The following is a 24,311-nucleotide window of genomic DNA, read 5'->3' on the forward strand; positions in this document are numbered from 1 at the left end:
GTGGATTTCTAGATATTATTCCGTGTTTGCAGAACGTTTTGGTGATTTAGCAAAAGAAGTTAAAAATAAAATAACAGAAATACTTGTGGTCATTTTTCATAATCAGATTTAGTGATATAAACATCACTAACATTTCTCTGGACTATGTATTGTCTTTTTTTAAACAAGTTTCCTTTTTTTTTTTACATTTTCTTCATTAAAAGAGCTTTCAACAAATTCATGTTAGGCTCAAATAACTTTCTAAAAGAATTATACCTTCTTTAGAGATTTTTAACCTTTTAGATAGTTTTTCTTTTTTTAATGTATATTTTCAACAGTTTTTCTCCTCTTTCCTCTTAAATCTTGCTTATATGGTAAAATTTAAAAGAGTTTAACAAAACACAACCTAAATAGTTTAAATATCTTTAAAGAAAACGTTATTCCTGAAAACAGGATTGCAGATACGAAGGTGAATGAAGTAAAAACCCAGATCATCTCAACGTTTTAGCTTATTTTAGTGAGTTTTATACAGAGTGATAGAGTTGAATGTTTAGAAATGTCCAGTGTTCTGTTTTGTGGTGAATCAGAGACCTTTAATGAAAAATGATGTGCGAGTTTGTCAGAAAAGCACTGTGGGGTGTGACAGAAGTCAAAGCTCCCCATCTGTCCTCATTTAAGCAGCTTTTGATAAGCTGCCCAACACCTAGCAGTAGAAAGCAAATTAGATTTGCCCCTGAAAGTGGGAGGGTGTTTGTGTGTGGAGGTAGGGTAAAGAAAACACTAACCTCTTCAGTGCTGTCCATCAGCACTTTATCAGTCCACACCCACTTGTTAGCACTAAATTGCTTGTAGGGAAAGTTTCCCACAAAGAAAAAACACAACTTTGAGAAAATAATTGAGAAAGTTTTATTTTTGGGGGAATAAAAAGAGTTCTAAAGATTTTTTTGATGCAAGGTATATTCATACATGTACATAAAATGTTTGATTGGGGCAGGAAATTAATAGAAATCCTTAAGTTACCCAAAAAATTGGTCATATCTGTTGACACGGACCATATTATCTCAAAAATTACAGATAATTTCATTTAAAAAAACTGAACAAAAATGTGGGAAGTCTTGAGTCTGGATGCTTTGGCTCCCTCTGCTGGTGACTTTACATTATATTGACGGTTGGTACATTTGCAATAAGGTGGACTCAATCGTCTCGTAGACTTTGGAATCACACGATTTGACTCGAAGGACAGCATCTTATCTGTCCCGACTCCTGTTTTTTGATCTTCAGCTCAGAAGCTCAAAAAGAAGCACGTCAAGCAGAAGTCTTCTCTTAACTGTCAAATCTTTAAGGCACAAAAAAATCATGATCACTTTGATCTTTTTAATAATATATCTGAATTCCCCACAGAAAAGTCTTACTTCAGGCAAACTGCTCACTGTCCGTTTTTTTTCTTCTTCTTAGATTTTGTAGGCGTGATTTCATCTGTGAAAGCCACCGTGCCGTCACTACCACTTTCATGCTTTCTTTTCTTGCTCGGTTTGTCGCTGAGGTAACCGCTGGAGTCGCTGCAGTGGACTTCAGGAGGAGATACCTCAATTTCCTCCACCTCTTCCTTCAGATGTTTTTCTTTTTTCTTTTTCTTCTTCTTCTTTTTGTCCCCAGCTTCTTCATTCTGGATCTCATCTGTTGTTCCATTTGGATGGGGCGTTGAACTACAGTCCACCTGGTTCTGAGGTAACCTTGTTGTTTCCTCTCCTGTCTCCAGCTCTTTGATCTGATCTTTTTTCTTTTTCTTCTTGGGGGGTTCCTCTGGCTCTTGCTGGACTGACTCTGGGTTTGGTTCTGTGTCAGCGGGATGAGTAGACTCTGACATCTCACAGAGGGCCAGCAGCTCCTGGACCCTGAAAAAGACAAAAGAGGAGCGCTAAGTAACATCAAGAGGACATTTCAAATGTTAACATTTGCTTTTTGAACACTAAAATACAAGAAAAGGGAAATATTCATTCAAAAGCAACTAAAAATCAGCACATCTAGTCTTCCAATTGATAGTATTTGAAAGGCTTAGCATTAGCTATATATTAGTCCATCGCAGAATCATGGTTCACCTCTTGAAGTCTTGCTGTTTGCATGCTTTTTTTTTTTATCAGTGCTCTGTGTTTTGCATCCTGATTGGCTGGAAACATGGTCAATCAATCCCCTCTGTCCATGTTTCCTTTAAAGAACTGGAGGATAAACCTGCTGGACTTATAGCAGCAGCAGAAAGTTGAATAAAAAGTGTAGATTTGGAGACGGCGCTGCTGTTAGACACTAGCCGCCGTTACATGCGCAAAATATCTTGATCGGATCAATGGTCGGATTGAAATCCAACCGTGCACATGGGCACAGAAAAACCTTTTTCCGAATATAACAAACGTTCACATGGTCACACTTTCGGTCGGAATAAATCATGTGGGCATGCGCAGTAGTGTTGAAAATACCAGAAGAGGAAATGAGTCCCACAGTAAACAAACCTTGCTGCCATATACATTCAAGAAGCAGCTCTGTAATATACCAGACGATCTTCCAAACGTCGTTTTATTAATGTTATGAATATTATGAAGTGCCTGCTTGTTTTAATGTTAATCCGTGTGGTCAGTAATTTTGTTTGTGGAAGAACGGAGCTGGAAGAAGGGTTAGGCGAGGGCTAACACGTGCTAACAACATTAGCCTTGTTTCATGAACATAAAATCCATGCGGGAAATGCCGCAATCTGCATCTTGGCTGCACGTAAATATGTGGGAATAACATCAGCCTATATTTTGTCGGGACACGACTGGAAACACAAATCCACGTGATTGTTTGAACAGTTTCTAAGGACTGCTTAGTAATATGCTTCAATTCCACGGGTCATTATCCAAAATAACAAAAAAAGATTGGTGGTCCTGCCAGAAAACATGGAAATAGTGCCAAGTCTAGTGCTACCATTGAGTTTGGATAGACTACAAGATCAGCCTAAATGTTCACTAGTCAGAGAAAACTCACTCAGATATTCCTAGAATGCTTTCTACAAGTTCTCCTTTATAAGCTGACAGTAATCATGTCACATTAAAGTCACATCCTTGTTTTTCCAGCTGTTAGTGTAATGGTAGCACACCAGTGAGCTACCATTACACATCCAATATGGCGTCCAACTCTGTGCACGCAACAAGCTAGCGAGGCGACTCTAGCCTAAATATGTCATTAGAAAAAACGTCCACATTTGATACCTGGTCTTGAGCAGACGTCCTCTGATCAGAAGCACCCCAGCAGCGTCCGCATCCAGAGCTGTCACCTCAAACTCCAGCTCCGACCCGATCTTGGGCCCCGCATCCCTCCAGGTTTCCACAGAGACGAGATTTGGTTTTGGGATGCTGGCATTGAAACAGCCGTGCACAAGACAGCCAACATGGCTCACTCCTAGTTTATTTACTTTACCCTGCGGGAAATAGAGCATCTGTTCATGCTGTAGTATGTCTGCATTATTCTCTAAACAAAGCTTCAGCTCCTCTGCAAATATAATAGCTTTTACCAAAGAAAAACAAAAACATACCAGGAGTTTCTGCCCTTTTTTGGGTTGAAATACAACAAAATTGGCCTCTATGTCCATGTGAATGTAGCCGCTGTCATCGTAGATGTCTCCATGTCTGCCCACTATCCGGATGTTGTCATAAGCCAGGGGTACTCCGTTCAGACTGCAAGGCACATGTACACATAGCTGAGAAAAGTTGTGTCACAGCCAGACGAACAAACATCAGCTGACTGGAATAAACTAAACAAGAAGGTAAATACCTAGACAAAATGTTCTGTGTGGTCCTAGTACCTAAAACTGTCCATCCCAAAGAACCCAGAGGGGATCATACTCCACCATCTTAACCCAGTGCCCAACGCTCTTGGAGGATGGCACTCTCCAGGTTCTCTGGACAACATTCAGGGCTCTCAGGTATCTCTTAAATACCGGATTCTTTAAGGTAAACTTAAGGTATGTTAAAGGCATCCCCAACCCCTGGGCGGTAGACCGGTACCAGTTTGTTGGACAAATGGTACCGGGCCGCAGAGAAAAAAACAGGACCTCCATTATTTCTGTTTTATTTAGTTCTGGGTGAAGTTTTATTTTAAAAATCTACTGGATTCTTCACCGCATCCAACTCATTCTTCAAGTCGCTTGGTTGCGTGTTGAAAATCCATCGATACTTTCTTAAAGCGTGCGCAAACTGCAGCCCCGAAGCTAGCACAGTTAGCAAAAAACAAACACATTTGGAAAGTTTCTTTTTGCAGAGAAGAGCCAGTGAGGAAACAGAAGACGATCCTTTGACTTCAAAATAAAAAAACAGCAGCATTTAACAGAAAAAAAAGGATTTATTGTGACAGTTGTTCCCACAGACAATAATAATAATACATAACATTCAACAACCAGCGGTCTAATATTACGAGGATGCTGCTAATAAAGTTGTTCAAATGGTGGATTCCCATTTATAATCATATTTAAAAATAAAACACTTTTTTTTAAATTTATCAATTGCACCATAAAAGTCGGATGAGGGTGAGGTTGGCGCTGACAGCAGCTCCACGGCGGCGGAGTAAGACGGTACCTATGTTCACGTGACTACTGCTGGTTAGTAAGCATAAAGTGGATTTCCATCTTTATGCAGACGACTGCCAAATCTTTGTTGCTATGCGCAAATGTCCCGACTGTTCAGGCAACAACTGGACGGCCAAGTGGATGTCGGCTAACTTCTTTGGGCTTAATGAAACAAAAACTGCAGTAATTATGTTTTCCCGTCGTGGTCGAAAGGATCGCGGTCTTCATCTCCTCTCGCTCGCCCCGTTTCAACAGTCTGTGGTCTATAACCTAGGCGTGAAACTCGATGCTACCTTGAAAGTGGACCTCCAAATAAAGGCTGTAACCAGGTCCTGCTTTTTTCAGCTGCAGCGTTTGGCGAGGATTATGGTTTTTTTATCCAAATTAGATTTTGTAATTGTGTAGCATCTTCTGTGTAGTCAAGGCTAAATTATTGCAGCTCCTTATATGCGGTGTCCCGCAATAGCGAGGCTGCAGCTAGTTCAAAATGCAGCCGGCAGATTTATTCGTGGTACAAAGAAATCTGAGCGCATTACCCCAATCCTGGTCTCCTTAAACTGACTGCCCATGCAATCGTTTTTTTTTTTAAAAAGAAAAAGAAAATTCCTGTTTTTGTTTTTGTCATTAGCAGGTACGGCATCTTCTTACCTAGTCTGCTTTTAAAATATTCTCCCCTCGAGTTCTTGTGCTCTGCTGACCAGTGTGTGTTACTATTGTGAGAACCACATGTAAGTTCTAAAGGGATTGTGCGTTGACTCAACATCCACCGGCTAACAGAGAGGTTACACTCTTGGAGAGCTTTAAAGCCAAACTGTTCCTCCACCATCACGCCGCTGTCTCTGCCTAGCTGCCTTTTTGTTATGTTGGTTTCAATCTCTGTTTTTATACTTATATGATGTATTCTACCTTCCCTGTGTACAGCACTTTGGGTCTACGAGGCTGGGGGTGGAAGGTACTCTAGGAATGAATACATGAAATGTAAATGTCCTTTTCAGCCAAAATGATAATAAAAATAACAAGCTTTTTTCAACAGCATTTTTTCGACAATGCTGAAGTTGGCTTCTGATTCACAGCTTCTGATTCGCGGGAGCACTAAAGAAACATTCCACTGCACTTTTCACACAGCGGTTTCTGAACAGGACCTGGTCTGAGGTGGACTCTGTGCGTAAAATGCGATACAAATCATTCTTTCACATTTTTACAAATCGGAAGAAGGTTTAATAAATCAGAACCTGCGTTTAATGCATTCTTAACTATCTAATGTATAATTTAATCCAGGTTTGAGGGGTCCAGGTCCAGCGGTGTTTTAACAGGGACCGGTTTTAGGTGATCTTAGCCCGAGAAATGCATTGAATGTTTCTTTAGTGCCCTCGCGAATCGGAAGCCAACTTCAGCATCATGTTTTTTCGTCTGCTCCTGATGATTCACAACAATTAGATTAAAAAATACTTAAAAAAGCCGTTTTAATACCAATTTTCCTTAAGATATGTCCTCCAACGTGAGAAAAATGTGACAAGAACATGTTTGAAAAAGAATTTTCATTGGAGTGCGTCTTAATGAATCATCTTAAAATTGATCCGGACACAGACAGATATTTATTGTGTTGTAGTTCATTTGGATGGATGGATAAAGTCTCTTTTTTTTTAACGCGCTTCATCTTCACAGACTCCACTAAAGGATGTCGGGGTACCTCTGGGAGAACTTCAGGAGCTCCGCTTCCAGCTCCTCCTGGATTCCGCTTCTCTTCTTGTGGAGGTAGACCGGCGGGAGGACGACGTGCCTCCTGCGGGGGTTCATCACCAGGCAGGAGTACGGCGCTGACAGCAGCTCCACGGCGGCGGAGTAAGACGGGACCAAACACGGAGCACCGCCCGCAGCTTTTTCTGCAGCTGCGGACGCTGGATCCACCGGAATCGAGCCAGAGACGGCAAGAGGTTCAGCCGACATTTTCACGTGTTTTGGTTCGGCGTGGATCAGGTTCTCCATGCTGCGTGAGAAGACCGGAAAACAAACAAGTCGTAGTTTCCGGAAAGAGGATCGACCTGCCACCAACCGAAGTTTAACATTTATGCGTATGTTGCCCTCTGCTGGTGAGGCGGTGAAACTACAGCATGAAATATGAAGCATGAGCAGAAACGTAGTCTTTTATTTTTATTTTTTATTTTTATAAATAAATGTTTCATTCTTGTTTCATTAATGTGGACTGGAATCATCAAAGCCAAAGTGGGACTATTCCCAAACAGAATGAAAGATGTTTAGAGGCAGGTAACTGAGTGCTGGGAGGAGGCGCATTACCTGGAGGTACACCGCCATTTGGAGACACAGAGTGAATGAACATGCTTCACCCTTCCCGAGGTCGAGCATGCAAGTTGCTTCCAAAGATCTTTATTAGCACCACTGTAGCCCAGACACCAGTGTTTTTTTCTTTATAAAAAAATACTTCTATTTGTTTATTTTGCATGATTGTGTGTTCTTTTAAATCTGCTCATGGATCTCTTTCCTTTCTGCATGGATAGTGGTCCTGAGTGCAGGACTGCATGGCCATTTAAGGACTGTCAGCTGGGATGAGTGGAGAGCACTGGGCAAAATACTAACCATTCACATTTTTCTCTCTTTATTTTTATTCTAGATGTGTTGTTTTCAAATATATTGTTTTATGAAACCATTTCTTTTAGATTAGACCTGTTTTAACCTGTTTTAACATTTTCAAAGTAAAAGGCCTCTGCTGTCTCTGGTCACTCCAGAGACAGCAGAGACTGCAGATCTGCCGCTTCTCGGCAGATCTAATACTTTGTACTGTAGTTCTGGGGCTTCACCCTCTTAATCTTGATGTCTTCTCTTCCTGCAATAGTGGCAATGACAAGACAGTTGTATAAATATAGGAGAATATTGTGTTATTTATTTCTATAGGAAGACTCCAATGGTCATGCCCTCCCATAGTGTTCTGTCCTTTGTTATGTAATCTGTGGAATGTTATGCAATGGAAGCCTGGTAAAGGTTCTCATTGATTCTGGATCCTCTTCTCAGTGGAAGTGTCACATTAAGATCATTAGGGTGACCTAAAGTGTGAATTTGAGCAGCTGATGAACACTCTGTCTTATATTAAACATGCGGTACTTTCAGAAACATAAAGACAGAAGCAAATCTACACTGCAAAAACAAAAACTAGTACAAAAATATATTTTTGTACTTGACATGAGACAAAACTACTTCACAAGTAACTTTTCCGTGTGGTAAAATGACTGGTTTTAAGACAACATATCCTGAACATTTTGTAGAAAATGTTTTGTTTTAAGTAATATCGCTAAAAAAACTATTTTTTGACTCATAATGTTCTTTTAATCTTGACAACTTTATCTTAGAATGTTTGATTCTAGTCTACAGCTCTTAAAGTAGGATTTTTTAGGGGGAGAAGTAGCATGTCCTGTAGGTTTACCCATCAATGTACCTACTTTACAGAAGTGAAAGGGTTTTAAAAGCAACACACGCTTTTTTAAAGACACAATATTTCCAGTTATCAAAGCAATATAACTAATTCAGGACAACATGCCTTATTTTAAGAAATCTTTCCAAGACAAATTCTACCAGTTTCTATTGACAGATTTCACTTATAAAAAAACAAAAAAACATCTTGTATTCTATTTTATTTAACCTGCTTTGAGAAGGATATTAGTTGCAGTGTTTTCTCAAAGAGTACACTCCAAATTATTTGATCCTTGCAGAGATTTAAAACTTAGTTTTTAGACAGTCAAGCTATTTTATCAGGTTTTAATTATTTTAACTTCTCTTTGCTCTTCACCCTTCTAGGTTAATCTTAAAATCAGTACAGAGGAAAATGTTTGTCTCATTAGGAGATAAGATTTAGAAATGAGGAAGGTATTATGAAAGCGAGTCAAAATCCTTTTGCTCCATACGCTCGACAGCAGAAAAACTTGCTTTAAGACAAAAGAAACTCAGATTGACATTCGAATGCATTTTATTTAGATTTTAAAATTTAGATTTATGTTCTAAGATTAATTGCTTATTTTACATTTGATGTATTAAGATGGGCCAACTTTTACTAAAATCTTGTTCTCATTTTTTCCCCCCATTTGCTCTAAAATGAGTCGTTTCCACTAAATGAACCAGTTTTTTTTTACCACTGTAAGTTAAGATGAACTACAATTAGGTACAGAAAAACTCAAAAAATTCAAACCATTTGCTTTGAACTAGCAAAAAATTACTTAATATTGGGCTGTATAATGTTCAATTTGAAGTAATTCTATCAATATTATTATTTTTTTTCCTAGTTTTAGGCCCCTGTTCTAGGTGTTGTGTCACAGGAGGTCACATGATTCAGCATTTCTCCCTGCAGATGTGGTGTTTTGATTTTGTTTTTGGGTGGGGCATGGCCCCACTTCTGTGTGCTGTCAAGGTGATAAATAGAGACGCGGGTTCTTAGTCAGAAATAGACCCCACAGCTTTAAATGCTGGGGGACTTACACTGATGAATGCACACACACACACACACACACACACACACACACACACACACACACACACACACACACACACACACACACACACACACACACACACACACACACACACACACACACACACACACACATAGCCTAGTGCTCAGAGCTTTTTGCAAACTTCACAATTAAGTATTGAGCAGCACGATGCTGTCAAGGCAATCAGCCACTGCTATGTCTGTGAGCATGCAGGCTACATTTTTGCTGCTTATCTCTCTTTCTCCTTTTGCTTCCGGAAGCACTTCTGAAACGTTTGACAGGAGCAATATAAGAGATTTGCTCCTCCAGTTAAATATCCTATGAGTGACGGACCTCTGAACGGAGCCAAAAACCTCATTGTGTTCAGCTGCGGTCCAACGGGGAGTCGGTCTCAAGTCCTGCTCTGCAGTTACAGGATGTGAGCTCATCAGGGAGATTTTTAGTTTGTGAAAGGAACCAAGAGCAATCGTTAAAAATAAAAAAATTACTGTATATGAATTAAAAGGGTAAAAAAATCGCTGTTGTTTGAGGAACAAAAGGATATTGGCTTAGAGAAAATGTGGAGATAATTTAATATATAATTCAATTTAAAGACCCACTCAGATGAAAATTGGGTTTTTAACATCTTCTCGCAGAATTTTTCTAAGAATAGAGGAGATGTTGAAATAATTTAAGATTTTACATGTGATTCTGAGTATTTCGTTATTTAAATCATGATGGATCAGTAGCACCTTTCAGTCGGGTCGCAAGCTTCGTGCTCTGCTCCATTCTGATGCGTCCACTTGCAGAAATGTTTAGATTGTGTTTGGATTGTGTTTAGAGAACAGCAATTAGTGAAACCATGGGGACACCACTGAAATGTGTATTTTAACCTAAATATTTTGATATTTTTTAAAAATTTTCAATTTATATGTGTAAATAGAATTTTGAGTCACTGCAGTCAATGCAGTCAATGGTCAAAAAAAAGGTTATTTTGTGCACGCAAATTAGCATTTTGTGGCTACAATTCGAATTTTGTGCACACAAAAATACTAATTTATGTGCCCAAATTAGCATTTTTTTGGGCACAAGTTACCAATTTATTTGCATTTTGTGTGCATAAGTTGGCAATTTGTGAGCACAAATGAGCATTTTTTTTATTAGCATTTGGAGGTAATAATTGGTATTGGGGCTCGCAGGTGAGCGTCTGGTGGTTTTGTCCACCCCAAAGAGAAAACGTGGGATCTCTGTTCAGCGGGCCCAGCACATGTAGGAGAGCTCAAAAAGGGCTGTGTGGTTCAGGTGGCAGTTGAAGGGGGTGGGGGTGGGGGTGGGGGGGGGGGGGGGGGGGGGGTGGGGGGTGCGCCAGCGGCCAAAGTCCCAGACATGAATTTTGGCTTTTGGAATTATGTTGTTATTGAGTTTAAATGTGTAACCGTTGTGCTATCCAAGGCACTTTACCATTGGGAGTTGGGTCATCTAGACCCACTAGACAGTGCACTGAACCTTTTTTCTTCAATGATTTGTGATCTTCACTGGTGTCCATGGATTACTTGAAATCTTTCCACCTTTATCCACCTTTGTCATGGTAGGGAGAACACGTCAATGCAAGGGTGGGGGGGGGGTCATCTAAGATAGCACAAGGGTTAATATGCAATTTTACACTTGGGATGGAAATTTCCCTCTTTTGGCAGGATCGCCCAAGAGGACCTGGTTGCACACATCAACATCCAGAACCAGAGGTCCTTAACCGGAACTGGAAGTCCCCCCACATCGCTCAAAAAAGTCTTTATTCCAACAGGCGACCATAACAGTTAGGTTTTTTTTCCTGTTTTAATCAAAGTTTTTCTAAAATTCTCAACACTTTTGGATCATGGTTAGGGTCAGGATTAGGATTAGCATAAATTGTATAATTTCCGCTTCCGGCCAATAATGTCAGGCGCCATCTTGTCTGCAGCCAGGTGCCTCTCGACTGGCTTTCATCTTATTTGGATGACAGGACTGTTTCTGAGTGTGAGCATGTCCAGATTCTATTCTTTAAAAGCTCCAATATGTTGATTGGAGTTCCACAGGGCTCTATTGTAGGACCACAAAACCCAGTTTCATTTCATTGCTGCACTGATGATAGTTCTATTACACCACTACTGTCTTGTTTACCAGACATCAAAGATTGGATGGCCCCAAGATTTTTTTAAGTTTGAATTAAAAAAAAACTGAAGTGATGATGTCCGGTCCAAGCAGCTCCTCTAACTCCTCCTCAGTGGAGTTGAGTCTCTTGGCTCCACGTTTAAAACATTATGTGTCAAACCTGGGTTTTAAAATGAACAGTGAATTTAAACTTGAATGTCAAATTAGCTTAGCGGTAAAAACCAGCTTCTTTATTTGAGGCAGTTGGTGAAGCTTTTTTTTAAAATCTTTAAACAATTGTGCACCGTCATTCCTCTCTGAGCTTCAGATGCCTCAGATCAGCTTCTCCTGGAGGTACCAAGGTCCAGGAGGAAGCTCAGAGAGGACTGAGCGTTTTAAGTCTGTGCACCAAAGCTGTGGAACGCTTTACCACTGAGCATCCAGCAGCCGTCTTCACTGTCCATTTTTTTTAAAAACTTCTTAAAATCCATTTTTATTGCAATGCCTTTGACACGACATGAAACTCTGCTGTGCTGGTGTGTTTCACTGCTTTATTGTTTTGATTTGCTTTTATTTGGTGTTTTTACATTTGTATGCCACTTAGTTATTTTTTTAGCTTTAATTGTTTTAACCTTTTAGCTTTAGTTTTTAATGTTTTTTAACATTTAATGTATATCACCTTGTTTGACAGCGGTCATTGTATGGCGCCATATAAATCAATAAAACTTAAACTTGAACTCTTGAAACATTTCATTCACTCTAGTAATCCAGTTCAGGTTATTCATACTTTATTTGAATAAATTTTTTAAGAAGCATTAAAAAAATATGTTTGATTTATAGTTACCTGAAGATATACAGAGCATTTCATAGAGCTTTACTCTATTTTCACATCTATGCGTTCCATTTCCAGATCATACGTACAGTTTACTGTTGGTTATTGCAAGCTGCATTTCATTACTCTTTAGTAGAAGTGAAAGAATGTCAGGTAGAAACATAGAAACTCTTTCAAACATATGGATGAGCTGCATGCTTACATTGTGCTCAGTGCTTTCACAAAGACGTCTTCGTCGTTGGGGTCAGACTCAGATGCAGATGTTTATCTTCTCGTCAGCCTGGCTTTGGTTTGAGTTGAACAGAGGGTCCACGTGAACCCACGTTTGCATAATAATTTAGAAGCACGAAAGCCTTGGTCATGCTGTCTGACTTCCTTTTGGAAGCAAAAAGGAAGTTCCAAGAGAAGAAAAACCTGGTTCGTGTACAGTCAGGGTACAGGACTGTACAGCTGGCTCTACCATCTGACAGCAGGTATTTCAGTAAATGTCTGTTTCAGTGGGAGCAAGTGGCCTCTTGTGACAAATCGTCACGGTGAAGCGGCAATGTGTCCATTATAGGAGATCTGAGGAACGCCGTTACTCGAGCTGTCGAGAACCTCCTGAAATGAACACACACATGTCTGATGTCTTAGCGTGTTCACACCCACACATATGCGGTGCACTGCCATGCTCCCTCTTACCTTCTCTGTCATCTCATGCGAGTGGTGCAGCGAGTGCTCCCTCTCCATGAACATCCTCTGTTGCTCAGAGCTGGCCAGCCGACAGGTCAACCATGTTGATAAGGTACAGGAGGAGATACCTGGAGATGAAGGGCTTTTCACATAAACGCACACAGGAATAGGCTCCAGTCTCACTCCAGTACATGAGACTGACATCCGTACGGACATCTGAGCTTAATTATGTGGTAGAAGAATGATTCGTTCAAGGAAAGGCCACTTTTGTAGGAAAACCAACCTGTCACAGGCACAAAACTTCAGAAATACATGTTCTTTTCTTTAATTAAGAAAGTGTGATGAGCCACCACTGCTTTGCCACAGGGTAGGGGGCAGCCATGGAGTTGTTGCTGCAAATCCTTTAATTAGGACCCCCTGGCTTGTTAACTGACTGAAATCTTTGCTCCAGTTTTCTATTTTTAGACTAATAATGTTGCTGTGATTTCAGCTTGAGAGACACACTCCAATTAAAATGGTGTTTTTAATGCTTGTAACATATTCTTTGGGCATTTTTCTCATAATGGAGGACACATATATAGAAAAGTTACCACCTTACCAACCGACTGGGTAGCTCGGTTGGTAAGGTGGGAAGCTACCACGCAGGAAACCAGGGTTCGATTCCCGGAGGGGAATGAGCAATGGTACTGGGGGCAATTACCATATCAATGGCGAGCAGTTAACATCACCCAGTGAGGGTCCTTGGGCAAGACCCTTAACGCTACTGCCTCCCGAGCGCGGTTTCGGCTGCAGCTCACCGCTCCCCAAGGGGATGGGTCAAATGCGGAGAAAGAATTTCCCTTCGTGGGATAAAATACAGTGTATAAAAAAAAAAAAAAAAAAAAAAAAAAAAAAAAAGTCGCTCTTCATTCAAATCGTTGTGAATCTGGGTAAATGACGAAAAATGACAGGACTAGCTTGTAGCAGTGACGTAGGTGCTACAATTGGTGGGTCACAAGCTCCCCGCTATATGCTGACACATCCACTTGTAGACAAATAGATCCATGAATGTCATTGTTTTCCTCGTATGAGTTGGAACCTGGATCAAAACTGTACGACTGGATAGCTACAATGTTGCTCGCCATTTTTGTTGCACTGGTATTGTTACGTTGGGGGTGTGAGGGACTGTAAGCTATTGGGAAAGCGCAAAGACAGAGAGCTCTCAGCAACAAGGAAGGGAAGGGGGGACTCAAACAGAACAATCAAAACTATGATTGCCTCACATGTAGGAAATCAACACAACACTTGGGACCAATGGGTCAAAGAATTCTGATACGCCATAAACTCTGCATATCAAGAAACAACTGGAAAATCTCCTGCTGAGATAACCTTAGGGAGAGTGTTTAAAGGACCTTTGGAACGAATGATATCATCACCGCCTTTGCCAAATAGCCCAGCCTACACTCTTGTAGAAAGACAAAAGAATCTCACAAATCAAGTCAAGCAGTGAGTGAATAAGTGTCAGTCTAGACAAGCCCGTTGCTACAATACCCGGCGGAGAGATGCGCAGTTCCAGCCGGTCGACGAGGTCTGGATTCGCGCTCATCCTCTTTCTGATGCAGCTAATATTTTTCTCAGCCAACCTTGCGCCCAAGTGGACGGGACCAGGGCATGTGGTGAGATTAGGGCCCCTTAATTATCAAATACAGTGGGAAGAAACTAAGAAAAGTATCACTGTTAATATGGTCAACATGAAACTATTTCAAAGGTAAACCTTCCATGCCGCTGGCTGGAGGGGGGGTATGTGACAATGTCATATTACACTGATGTTGTGCAAAACATAGTGGAGGAAAAATCTTTAGACATGGTACCGTCAGGAATTTATGTTTTGTATAAAAAATGTATGTATGTATGTATTCCTGCTGTGAAAAAAGTGCCTGTTTTTTTTCCAATGTAAATTACTCTTCAAACGGAAAATAATCAAAACTAAATAATTGGAGAACTTCATTAACCCTTGTGCTATCTTAGGCACTTTACCGTTGGTAGTTGGGTCATCTAGACCCACTAGACAGTGTGCTGAACCTTTTTTCTTCAATGATTTGTGATCTTCACTGGTTTCCATGGATTACATGAAATCTTTCCACCTTTATCCACCTTTGTCATGGTAGGGAGAACACGTCAAACACGTCAATGTAAGGGTGGGGTCATAGGATAGCACATTGGTTAAAAGACTATATAAGGGGGTGGTGACGAGACAGACTTCCTCCGAAACGCCGGTGAGGGGTGTGGCGCGAGGATTTCCCCTGTCACACCTGCAGGCCGCGAATGACAGCTCCACAGGTGGATGTTTGGAGTGAGTTTGCTAACTTTTTTGGATGCTGAAGGCGTTAATGGAAAAAGGAAGAAATCCACTAGAGCCGGGTCGTTAGATCAATGGAGGAAGCTTTACCGGGAGGCGCGATTCCCACAGCAAGACGTGCTTTGTGATTGGGAGCAGGAGGGTTTGCTGCGAGAGCCCACGTCAGAGATCCTGGATTTAACGCTGGTGATATCGAACCATATTTTTTTAGTTACTGGTATACCAGAACAAAGTGATCGCTTTAGGGCTACTTTTTCTGTTGTTTTTTGACTCTCCTCCTTTTGTGGAATAACTGAGTTTCCGGATGGAATTGAACTACACTGACTTAAGGCTGAGCAGGCTTCATCTAAATGTTTATTTTTGAACTGAACTATCAATGATCATTTTGTTTGAACTCTACTTTAATTTAAGATGTGGAATTATGTCTGAATATTTCTGTTGTATTTATCTGCAAATTGTTTCTCCGTATTAAGACACTCTTTTGTGTTTAACCCCTTTTCGTGTATTTGTTTTATAGTAACAGGACAAGTTATCCTAGTGAATTGTTACAACGTCACACTCACTCAGTCCAGCTCTAAATGATGCCAACAGTCCCGTTTAAAATAATCTATTTTGATCAATTCCGGTGTTGAAGTAAAATCAAAATTCCTTTTACAATTTTTTTTGCACGCATTCTGAAAAATGTCATTGGCAGATGACATGATGATCTAATGCCTTTTAATGATGTGTATGACCAAAGTCAAGTTTGTAGATAGCATTGGAATAAAATATGACTATGATAACAAACTAAGAAACAAACCAACAAAAAATGTTTGTATGTTCTTAGCTCACCATTTATGTCCAGTTCACTTGAACATGTAGAAAAGTTTGCACCGGTGTCAGGAAACTATAAGTCAGGAACTACTATGAGTATGCCTCTTCTAACAGCATTATTTGTATTAGTAAAATCTTTAAATCTTAGTATATTGGTAAATGTTAACAATGGTGAATGGCGTATACTTGTATAGCACTTTACTACCTTATTTGAAGGCCCAAAGTGCCCTACAGTCAATGTCCCATTCACCCATACACACATTTATTTACAGGCAGTAAAGGCAGTCCGGTGTTTTTAATGTAATTTGGTTTGCACTTAACAGAAAAGTATCTTAATATGTTTTCGTCAGAAAAGTACCCTTTTAGTGAAACGTTTTTATAAATATGCTGTGCATCACTGTGTTCTTTATCCAAAGGAAATCTTTGATCACAAACACATGAGACACATATTCTGCCAACAGTCAGATATATAAGAATGCATCTAAGGATGTTGTGCCCTCCTGCTTCCTTTGTGCTTATTTACCCAGACAGGCCAAAGTCATGGCAGCCAGATGCATTTTGCTGGGCTGTTTGCTCAAAGCCCGGACAAACTGGAAGTTGAGAATCCCTCCAATCAGCCCACAGATGCAGCACGCAGAAAAGAGGATCATCTGAAAGACACACAAAGATACACAGGGAGGGAGTCACAATTGACTTGTATTTAAAGTTTAATCAGCTAAAGAAAAGCCATCCCCTGAACGGAGCATTAGATTATTCCTGGAAGAGCCTAATGGGCAAATTACTGCGCTTCAATTGGTCTACCTCTAAAAGTATAAAATGATTTCTCTCCACTCTGCCTGACTGTGTGTTTGTGTTTGCATTTCAGGCATCCTCTCACCCCTTCCAGTTCAAATGCCGTTAGTGGCTTAACTGAAAGCAAAGGGGGCATCTCTGATTACACTCCTCACTCTGAGAAGTGTAGAAAGCAGCTGGCAGGGGGCCGGAGCTAAACCCACCTAACTCAACCCCCCCCCCCCCCCCCCCCTCGCACACACGCAAAGGAGGAGAGCTGAGGCAGATAAGAAGAAATGAAGATGAGGCTGAATGGAAAAGGCAGATAGATGGAGAGTGATGGGAAGAGGGAAGGCATGAGGAGAACGACAATAGTGAGAAGCATATAGGGAGAGACTGATGGATGTCTCTGTTACAGCAGATTGGACTGACATTGATCCATCATTAGTGCCTTGCCGGCAGGAGACAGAGAGTCAGAAAAAACATGATGGCTTGGAGACACTGGGAGACTGCAAAAAAAGACTGGAAAGAGTGACAGAAATAGAGAAGTGACTGCATGTCTCCTCTGATTCTCACCGGCGTGTCTTTAGAAAACATTGTGTTTTTGCCTGAAGAACATCACATTGTCTTGTATGGACACAAAAATACCAAACAAGAGTGCAGCAACATGCAATCTATGATCCATTACACCTTTAAACATCTATGTATTGAAATATTTACAGGATCCACTCCGATGGAAATAGTGTTTTTGGTGTTTTTAACATACTCCTGTGGCATTTTTCTCATGGTGGAGGAGAACATAAAGAAAATATGAAGACAATTAAGAAGAAAACTGCATTTTTGAGTATGTTTTAATTCAAATTGTTGAAAATCAGGAGCAGACAAAAAAGTATTTTTTCCATGTAGAAAATACACTTGGTTGGCCACAAGCTACTTGCATTGAGTTCTCAGCAAAAGGGAGGGGAAGGGGGGCAGGGTTGCTCTGCACCAATGATTTCACCCACAATTTAGAGGTGAATTTCTAATAAACTACTGCCGCTCTGCAGAAACTATGTCCTATTAAATGACATGTTTTTTTTCTATTTTGTCTATAAGGGGCATGATCATAATTAAAGGACCACTAGGAACGCTGATTGGAGTGGGACAAGAATCGTCAGTGAGAGGTGACGCCACATCACATTATCAGACTTCAGACGGGTGAAAAGAAATATTGCAACTTAAGATGAAGAAAACAGTGTCTGCAGCAGACAATAAACAGAAGCTACTCTAGTTCACATGTCTGCAGTCATCAGAAAGCTGCAGCAAAACTTACTTCCGTTCATTTCTAGCCTGTGGTTGTGTAAAGTAAACAGCTCGTAAGTATAAACTGTGAACTCTGCCTGACCAGTACTAAATTTAAATATGAACATTCCTGCTCCTGCTGATGTGGAGTTAGATGTTTTTGTCTTTAATGTCCTACTCCGATCATCTTTTGATCTATTTTCAGTTTTCCCAGAGGTCTTTTAATTATGGCTATGTCTTTTTATGCTGTTCCAAAAAAGCTGTGTTATTTTCTAGGACAGAGTTTCTGCAGAGCGACAGTAGTTTATTAGAAATTCACCTCCAAGTTGGCAGGGGTTGTGGCCCACCCTTTGCCTTCTCGTTGCAGAGAGCTTGGAGAAGAAAGCAGGTTGTCTTCCCAGTGTATTTTCTACGTCAGAAATGAGCTCTTTTTCAAACTGCATTTTTCTGTCTGCTCCTGATTTACAATGAGTTGAATAAGAACATCTTCAGAAATCTAATTTTGAGATTAATTTTCCTCGCATATGTCCACCATCGACGGGAAAAAAAAAGGCTCAAGAACATGTTAAAAACACCAAAAACACCATTTTCTTTGTCGGAATGGGTCTTTGAGGAGCTTTTCCTTTACTGCACAGGTGTAAACTCATCTGTGTTGAATTTCTGTCCATGAACACTGATATTTATGACAAGGAGGCTGTTTCATTCAACTAATCTTTTGATTGCATAGGACACCCTTAACACTTAAAATTTGAGATTATGAGACACACAAAAATGGTACTGGGGCAACTACCATATCAATGGCGAGCAATTAACAGCACCCAGTGAGGGTCCTTGGGCAAGACCCTTAACGCTACTGCCTCCCGAGCGCGGTTCAGCTGCAGCTCACCGCTCCCACAGGGGATGGGTCAAATGCGGAGAAGAATTTCCCACTGTGGGATAAATAAAGTATCAATTATTATTCTTATTATTATTATTATTATTATTATTATTATCATTTATTCACATTCCATAGTCACTGTTAATCCCAGTAATCGTATGTGTGTTTGAGGATAAAATCTTTAAACGAAGGCTCATTAACCTGCAGATCTTTTTGAGATTTTAGTGGATTTCATCTAATTTCAATCTCTGTCGTTTGGCATTTCTACTACCAGGCTAGGAGATCACAACACTTCTGCATATAAATTGTTCTTCAGGCTATTTGAACTGTTGGTAAATAGCTGTTAAAGTTAAAGTACCATTGGCTGTCTCGCACCTAGGTATGTCAAATTTTTTCTCCACATTTGACCCTTCCCCTGGGGGAGCAGTGAGCAGCAGACACACTTGGGAACCATTTGCTGGTTTAACCCAAACCCCTTAATGCTGAGTGTCGGGCGGGGGGGGGGGGGGGGGGGGGGGGGGGGGGGTCTTTGGTATGACTTACCTTCTTCAGGGTGGACACTCTACCACAAGGCCACTGAGCTGATTGTGACTGTTCTCCCTGTCAACAGACTTTTATTATCAAAGTATGTTTATCAATTATCAGCGTACTTTGATTACCACTCCCAAAAATTGTATCATTTTTCTTCCAGAGGCAAACCGCTTCAAATCTAGACTTGTTTTTGACGTGTAACAGAACTAGTTACAGAAATTAATCTTTTTATCCCCGATTGCTTAAATTCTTGTCAGAACTGTTGACTGTTGTGCCAGAGATCCTTTGAGAAGATCTGAGTTAACCAACTTTTGTGCTTGTTGAGCAGTTCCATGCACCATGAACAGATGCCGGCAGGACACCAACCCCTGAACTCATAGCTGAGTACACACCCCAAAGACCAACAGATGTTTGGGGTGTGAACTATGTTTACGCGTATATTGGACTTTTTCAAAGTTTTTAACAATTTTTTGTGAATTTTTCATCTAACACAAATGTTAAAAGTATCCTTATTCTGTTCATATTGAGCATGATATACATTTTTTCCTTCAGCACCAGGATTTCTAATCGCGTCCTGATTACTGCAATATTTTGTCCCTGTTGTGTGTAATTATTAGTATGCATTACTGCAATTGATGTTTTGTAAATTTTAAGCAAGTAAAATTCTACAAATCAAGGATTTAATGATGTTTGTACAGCTTCAGAAACGTATAAAGATATTTGTTTTTGTCCTTTACATCAAATGTTGCTGACAATTTCTTCTTTAAATGCTGTTAATCTTTAACAAAATTGTCTGAAATACATTACTGGAAGCTGTCTTTTACCCCATAAATGTTGATATTTAATTTAATACAGATAGAAAATCAACAAAATGTTTTCATTGATTGAGAAACAAAATCTCTTACAGTTTGACAATATTCATGTTTACTCACAATAAGACCTGTTCTCCTCCGGGCACAGAGCACTCCACATATCCCACAGACCAGAAACTGTAAAAAAAACAAATGATACAGAGTTAAATACTAGCATTGAAAATCCTGCATTGTCGATCTTCTCCTGTTGCATTATTTGTCTCTTTATGCATATATATATATATATATATTGCTGAGTGGAGCGATCTCAGATGACAGTTTTGCTTACATTTTTTGGAGTTACCAGCTAAAGTAAGTGAGTGTTCAACACTTTGCTTGTCTTGCTATCAATCTTAATTGGTAGGCTATTTTGTGCTTAGTTTTGGCTGCAGTAGTAAAACAAAACTGCAAAAAAGACAATCTGAGCTGACAAAAAAGTTTGGAGGTCTGCTGCATTTGTGAAACATTATTTTAATGCAAACTTCCCACTAACTTACAAGCAAAAAAAAAAACTCTACTTGACTGTAATGGATAATCATGGTATTCAAATACCGTAATCTTCAGTGTGTGTACCGTATGCATTTCTGCAAAAACGTCTATTTCTGACTGTGAGGAATTGCACTGTCGAGGAGATGGAATCCTCCTCGTAACATATTTGTCAATTTTTCTTTATGTTCTAAATAATGTATGACTTCATGTCTGAAATGGGTTTGAATTACCTGTGTTTTGTATTTTTTATTAAATTTTCTCCATAATTTTGATGCCTGAAATAAATAAAACTTTTAGTGCTCTTATGCAGGATAACATTTGTTCACATGATATCAATGTGAGTCAATCCTTCTTATACGGTAGTCTAATTATTACTTATATTTTTACTTTATTTAGTAAAATACTGCATTGTCTCAGCTGAATCACTAAGTACACAAGAAATAACAGAGACATTTCAAAGTTTTGCAACAAAATCAAGACATAGAGGCTGCAAGCTGCTCTGTAACAAGAGGAGAAGCTTGAGAGTATTGGGTGTAAAAGCTTTGACCCTCCCCAGCATGACAAGAAACTCCAACACTGAATAAATCAAAATTGATTTTCTGCCTTAAACTATCATGATGAATTCATATATAGAGCAAAAATCTACTTTTGACATTTACAAGTACTGTAAACTATAGGATTCTCGAAAAGATTTAAAACCTTGTTTTTAAATACTTAAACTATTTTACCAGGTTTTCTGCTGTTTTAACTGATCTTTGCTCTGTACACCTTTCTAAACGTTTCTCAAAATCAACACAGTTGAATCTCATAGAGCTATGATCTGTAAATAAGGAAATTATTATTAAAACGAGTCAAATCCCTTAAGCGCCATACTCTTGACGATAGAAATATTGGTCTAAGATGCAAAAAAACCTCAAATTTAATGTAATTTTTGGTTCATTTTTAGGGAATGTTATTTTAAAGTTGTAGCAACAGTTAGTGTAAATGACTAAAACAAATATCTTTATACATTTCTGAAGTTTTACAAACATTAAATCCTTGATTTGTGGAATTTTACTTGCTTAACTGTCATTATTTTGTCAACAGAAATTTAGTTAGTTAGTTTTAATAGGTGCTAGTTTCAGATTTTATGAGGATTCATAAGATTATATTATATTTTTATTCTGTTCACATTTTGTTGTAAAATGAGTAATTTTGACTTATTATTACAATTACCCTAGTTTAATGTCTCGAATTAAACTATAATTAGGTACATAAAATCTCAAAAAAACCCACAAACCATTTGCCTAGATTTAGCAAAAAAACAAAACAACTTATTAATTGGCTGAATAAATTTCAATTTAAAGACATCCTATCTAACAGATGCTTCTTTTTGTCTTTGTTGTTGCTTATTTATCCTTTTTTGAATGCTTATGTGGAACTCTGTTTCTAGATTTTGATCTTATCAGATTTCCTCTTTTTGCAAAGACAATTTTACAACTTTCTACTTATTTTTTCTTGAGATTAGTGAATTAGTAGTCTTTTCCTATTCACGACCTTTTTAAATGAATTAAAAAATGTTAGACTTTAACATTTGCAATAGTTGAACACATCCTTGTTTTTAATATCTAGTGCAGTTGTAAAAGAATGTTATTCAATAACACAGATCGGATCATTTCCCCAGCTGAGATTGTTTTACACATTTCCCCACTTATCCTGCGTGGACCGTCCGGAGGGAGAAAACGTGGACTAGAGTTTGTCCCAGGACCTACACAGAGTCCACTCCAGACCGGAGACGCGTCGCCCTGCCGCGGCTTGTGCTCCCCTCGAACCCAGCTGATGCCCACGGCGCCCAGGACGATACTCGCTACTCCCAAACCCACTTCCACCAAGGAGAGCACGAGTAAGCTCCATAAGATCTTACGGCTGGAGCACATCCTGCCCCGCGGGGCATCTCTCCAGCTCCTGGAGGAGGAAACAAACACAGGCGACCTCTGTTCTCCAAAAAGACGCGGATCTAATACTCCATGTCCGGTTTAAGAAAAAACTGTTTGGTAAAAAAAGAAGTGATGATCAGGAAAAGATAGAAGAGAATGACAAAGTGGTTCAAGCTGGCAGAGTGGGGAGGCAGGTGGATGTTTTCCAAAAGCGCCAGCGCACAGGTGAACTTCCTCCACCTCAGTTGCGTCTGTTTGTGTGGAGCTATCCAAGGTAGCTGGTGAGCACAGCTGCATGCTCACAGATGCGCACATGCGCACACTGCAGGGCCGTATCCATAGGGGTGAGGGGCTCAGTCTCTGCCCCTTCGTGGAAACTTTTAATGTAGGTGAACGAAATATCTACCAAATTAACCTACAATTGGCCTACAGGTAAATGCCCTAGAAGGCAAAAACACTTTGATTGATGTTTGTGCCATTCGTGACTCTTCAACTAAAGAAGAATTTGTGTCCCAAGCAAAAATTAAAACATGGAAAAATAAAAGCACATTTGTGATCTTTTGTATTGTCAATTTAACTTGATACGAAGAGGAGCTAAGAAAAATAAAAAAATGGATACATTTAGATTTTTATCGTGTAAAATGTATGTGTATTTGCAACCCTGTGACGCTGAGGATACAGCAGGTTAAGAAAATGGATGGATGGATGGATTGTATAGAATATAGTTTTTGTATAAGTTTTGTTTATTTAATTCTTTTTGTCCTTGAGCCAGATTGTGGATTATTCAACCCCCTCTTGACGCTTATGTAAAAACCAGTGTTGCCTATAGTAAAATGTGTCATTTTCTGTGTTGAACGTATATAAAACAATCTTCAAAATGGAAAAAGCACTTGTTTTTTAAATGTTAAATCCAAAAGGCATAAACAACAAATAAAGGAAAATCAATTTATTAGGAGACACTTGAAGTTAGGTTAAACCCATTGGTTGGATTTAAAATCTCACTCTTATCATTTTTTGATCCATTTTAAAATTGTTCTCAGTGCTATTTCAATTATGATTATGTCGTTTTTAGCTAAAAAAAAACATTTTTAAATCGTCATTTTCTAGGACATAGTTTCTGCTGAGTGGCAGGAATTCATCAGAAATTAGCCTCTGAGTGGTGGGGCGGGACTGTTGATGAATAATAAGCCCACACCTACTTCCCGTCATTCATCTGTTTACACGCACTCCTGTTAGCCTACAGCCTCTCACAACCAAAAGCTAACATTAATGGTGCAAAAAAAAAAAATAGTGAGCAATATTGACGCCAATTGCATGCGGCGTCTTGTGAGACGCACAACAATGGTACTGGGGCAACTACCATATCAATGGCGAGCAATTAACAGCACCCAGTGAGGGTCCTTGGGCAAGACCCTTAACGCTACCGCCTCCCGAGCGCGGTTCAGCTGCAGCTCACCGCTCCCCCAGGGGATGGGTCAAATGCGGAGAAGAATTTCCCACTGTGGGATAAATAAAGTATCAATTATTATTATTATTATTGTTATTTATTCACATTCCATAGCCCTAACACTGGGGAACTGTTAATCCCAGTACTCGTATGTGTGTTTGAGGATAAAATCTTTAAACGAAGGCTCATTAACCTGCAGATCTTTTTGAGATTTTAGTGGTTTTCATCTAATTTCAATCTCTGTCGTTTGGCATTTCTACTACCAGGCTAGGAGATCACAACACTTCTGCATATGCTACTAAAGCTACTAAAGTATGCTAC

General features: G+C 39.6%; 2 protein-coding genes across 2 annotated transcripts; both read right to left on the bottom strand.

The window, feature by feature from the left end:
- Window positions 1–861: 861 nt before the first annotated feature.
- On the bottom strand, window positions 862–6,610 carry polr1f (RNA polymerase I subunit F). The gene is made up of 4 exons (XM_011480818.4): window positions 6,261–6,610; window positions 3,542–3,683; window positions 3,219–3,427; window positions 862–1,874 (listed from the first exon to the last, which is right to left on the bottom strand). The coding sequence occupies exons 1-4, from the start codon at window positions 6,554–6,556 to the stop codon at window positions 1,406–1,408; spliced, it is 1,116 nt and encodes a 371-aa protein (XP_011479120.1). The 5' UTR covers window positions 6,557–6,610; the 3' UTR covers window positions 862–1,405.
- Window positions 6,611–11,740: 5,130 nt separating this feature from the next.
- On the bottom strand, window positions 11,741–22,804 carry tmem196 (transmembrane protein 196). The gene is made up of 5 exons (XM_011480817.4): window positions 22,379–22,804; window positions 20,220–20,276; window positions 16,351–16,477; window positions 12,686–12,804; window positions 11,741–12,604 (listed from the first exon to the last, which is right to left on the bottom strand). The coding sequence occupies exons 1-5, from the start codon at window positions 22,541–22,543 to the stop codon at window positions 12,533–12,535; spliced, it is 540 nt and encodes a 179-aa protein (XP_011479119.1). The 5' UTR covers window positions 22,544–22,804; the 3' UTR covers window positions 11,741–12,532.
- Window positions 22,805–24,311: the final 1,507 nt, after the last annotated feature.

Source organism: Oryzias latipes, chromosome 11, assembly GCF_053564925.1.
Source record: "Oryzias latipes strain Hd-rR chromosome 11, Olatipes_Hd-rR_3.1".
Classification (NCBI taxonomy): Eukaryota; Metazoa; Chordata; class Actinopteri; order Beloniformes; family Adrianichthyidae; genus Oryzias; species Oryzias latipes.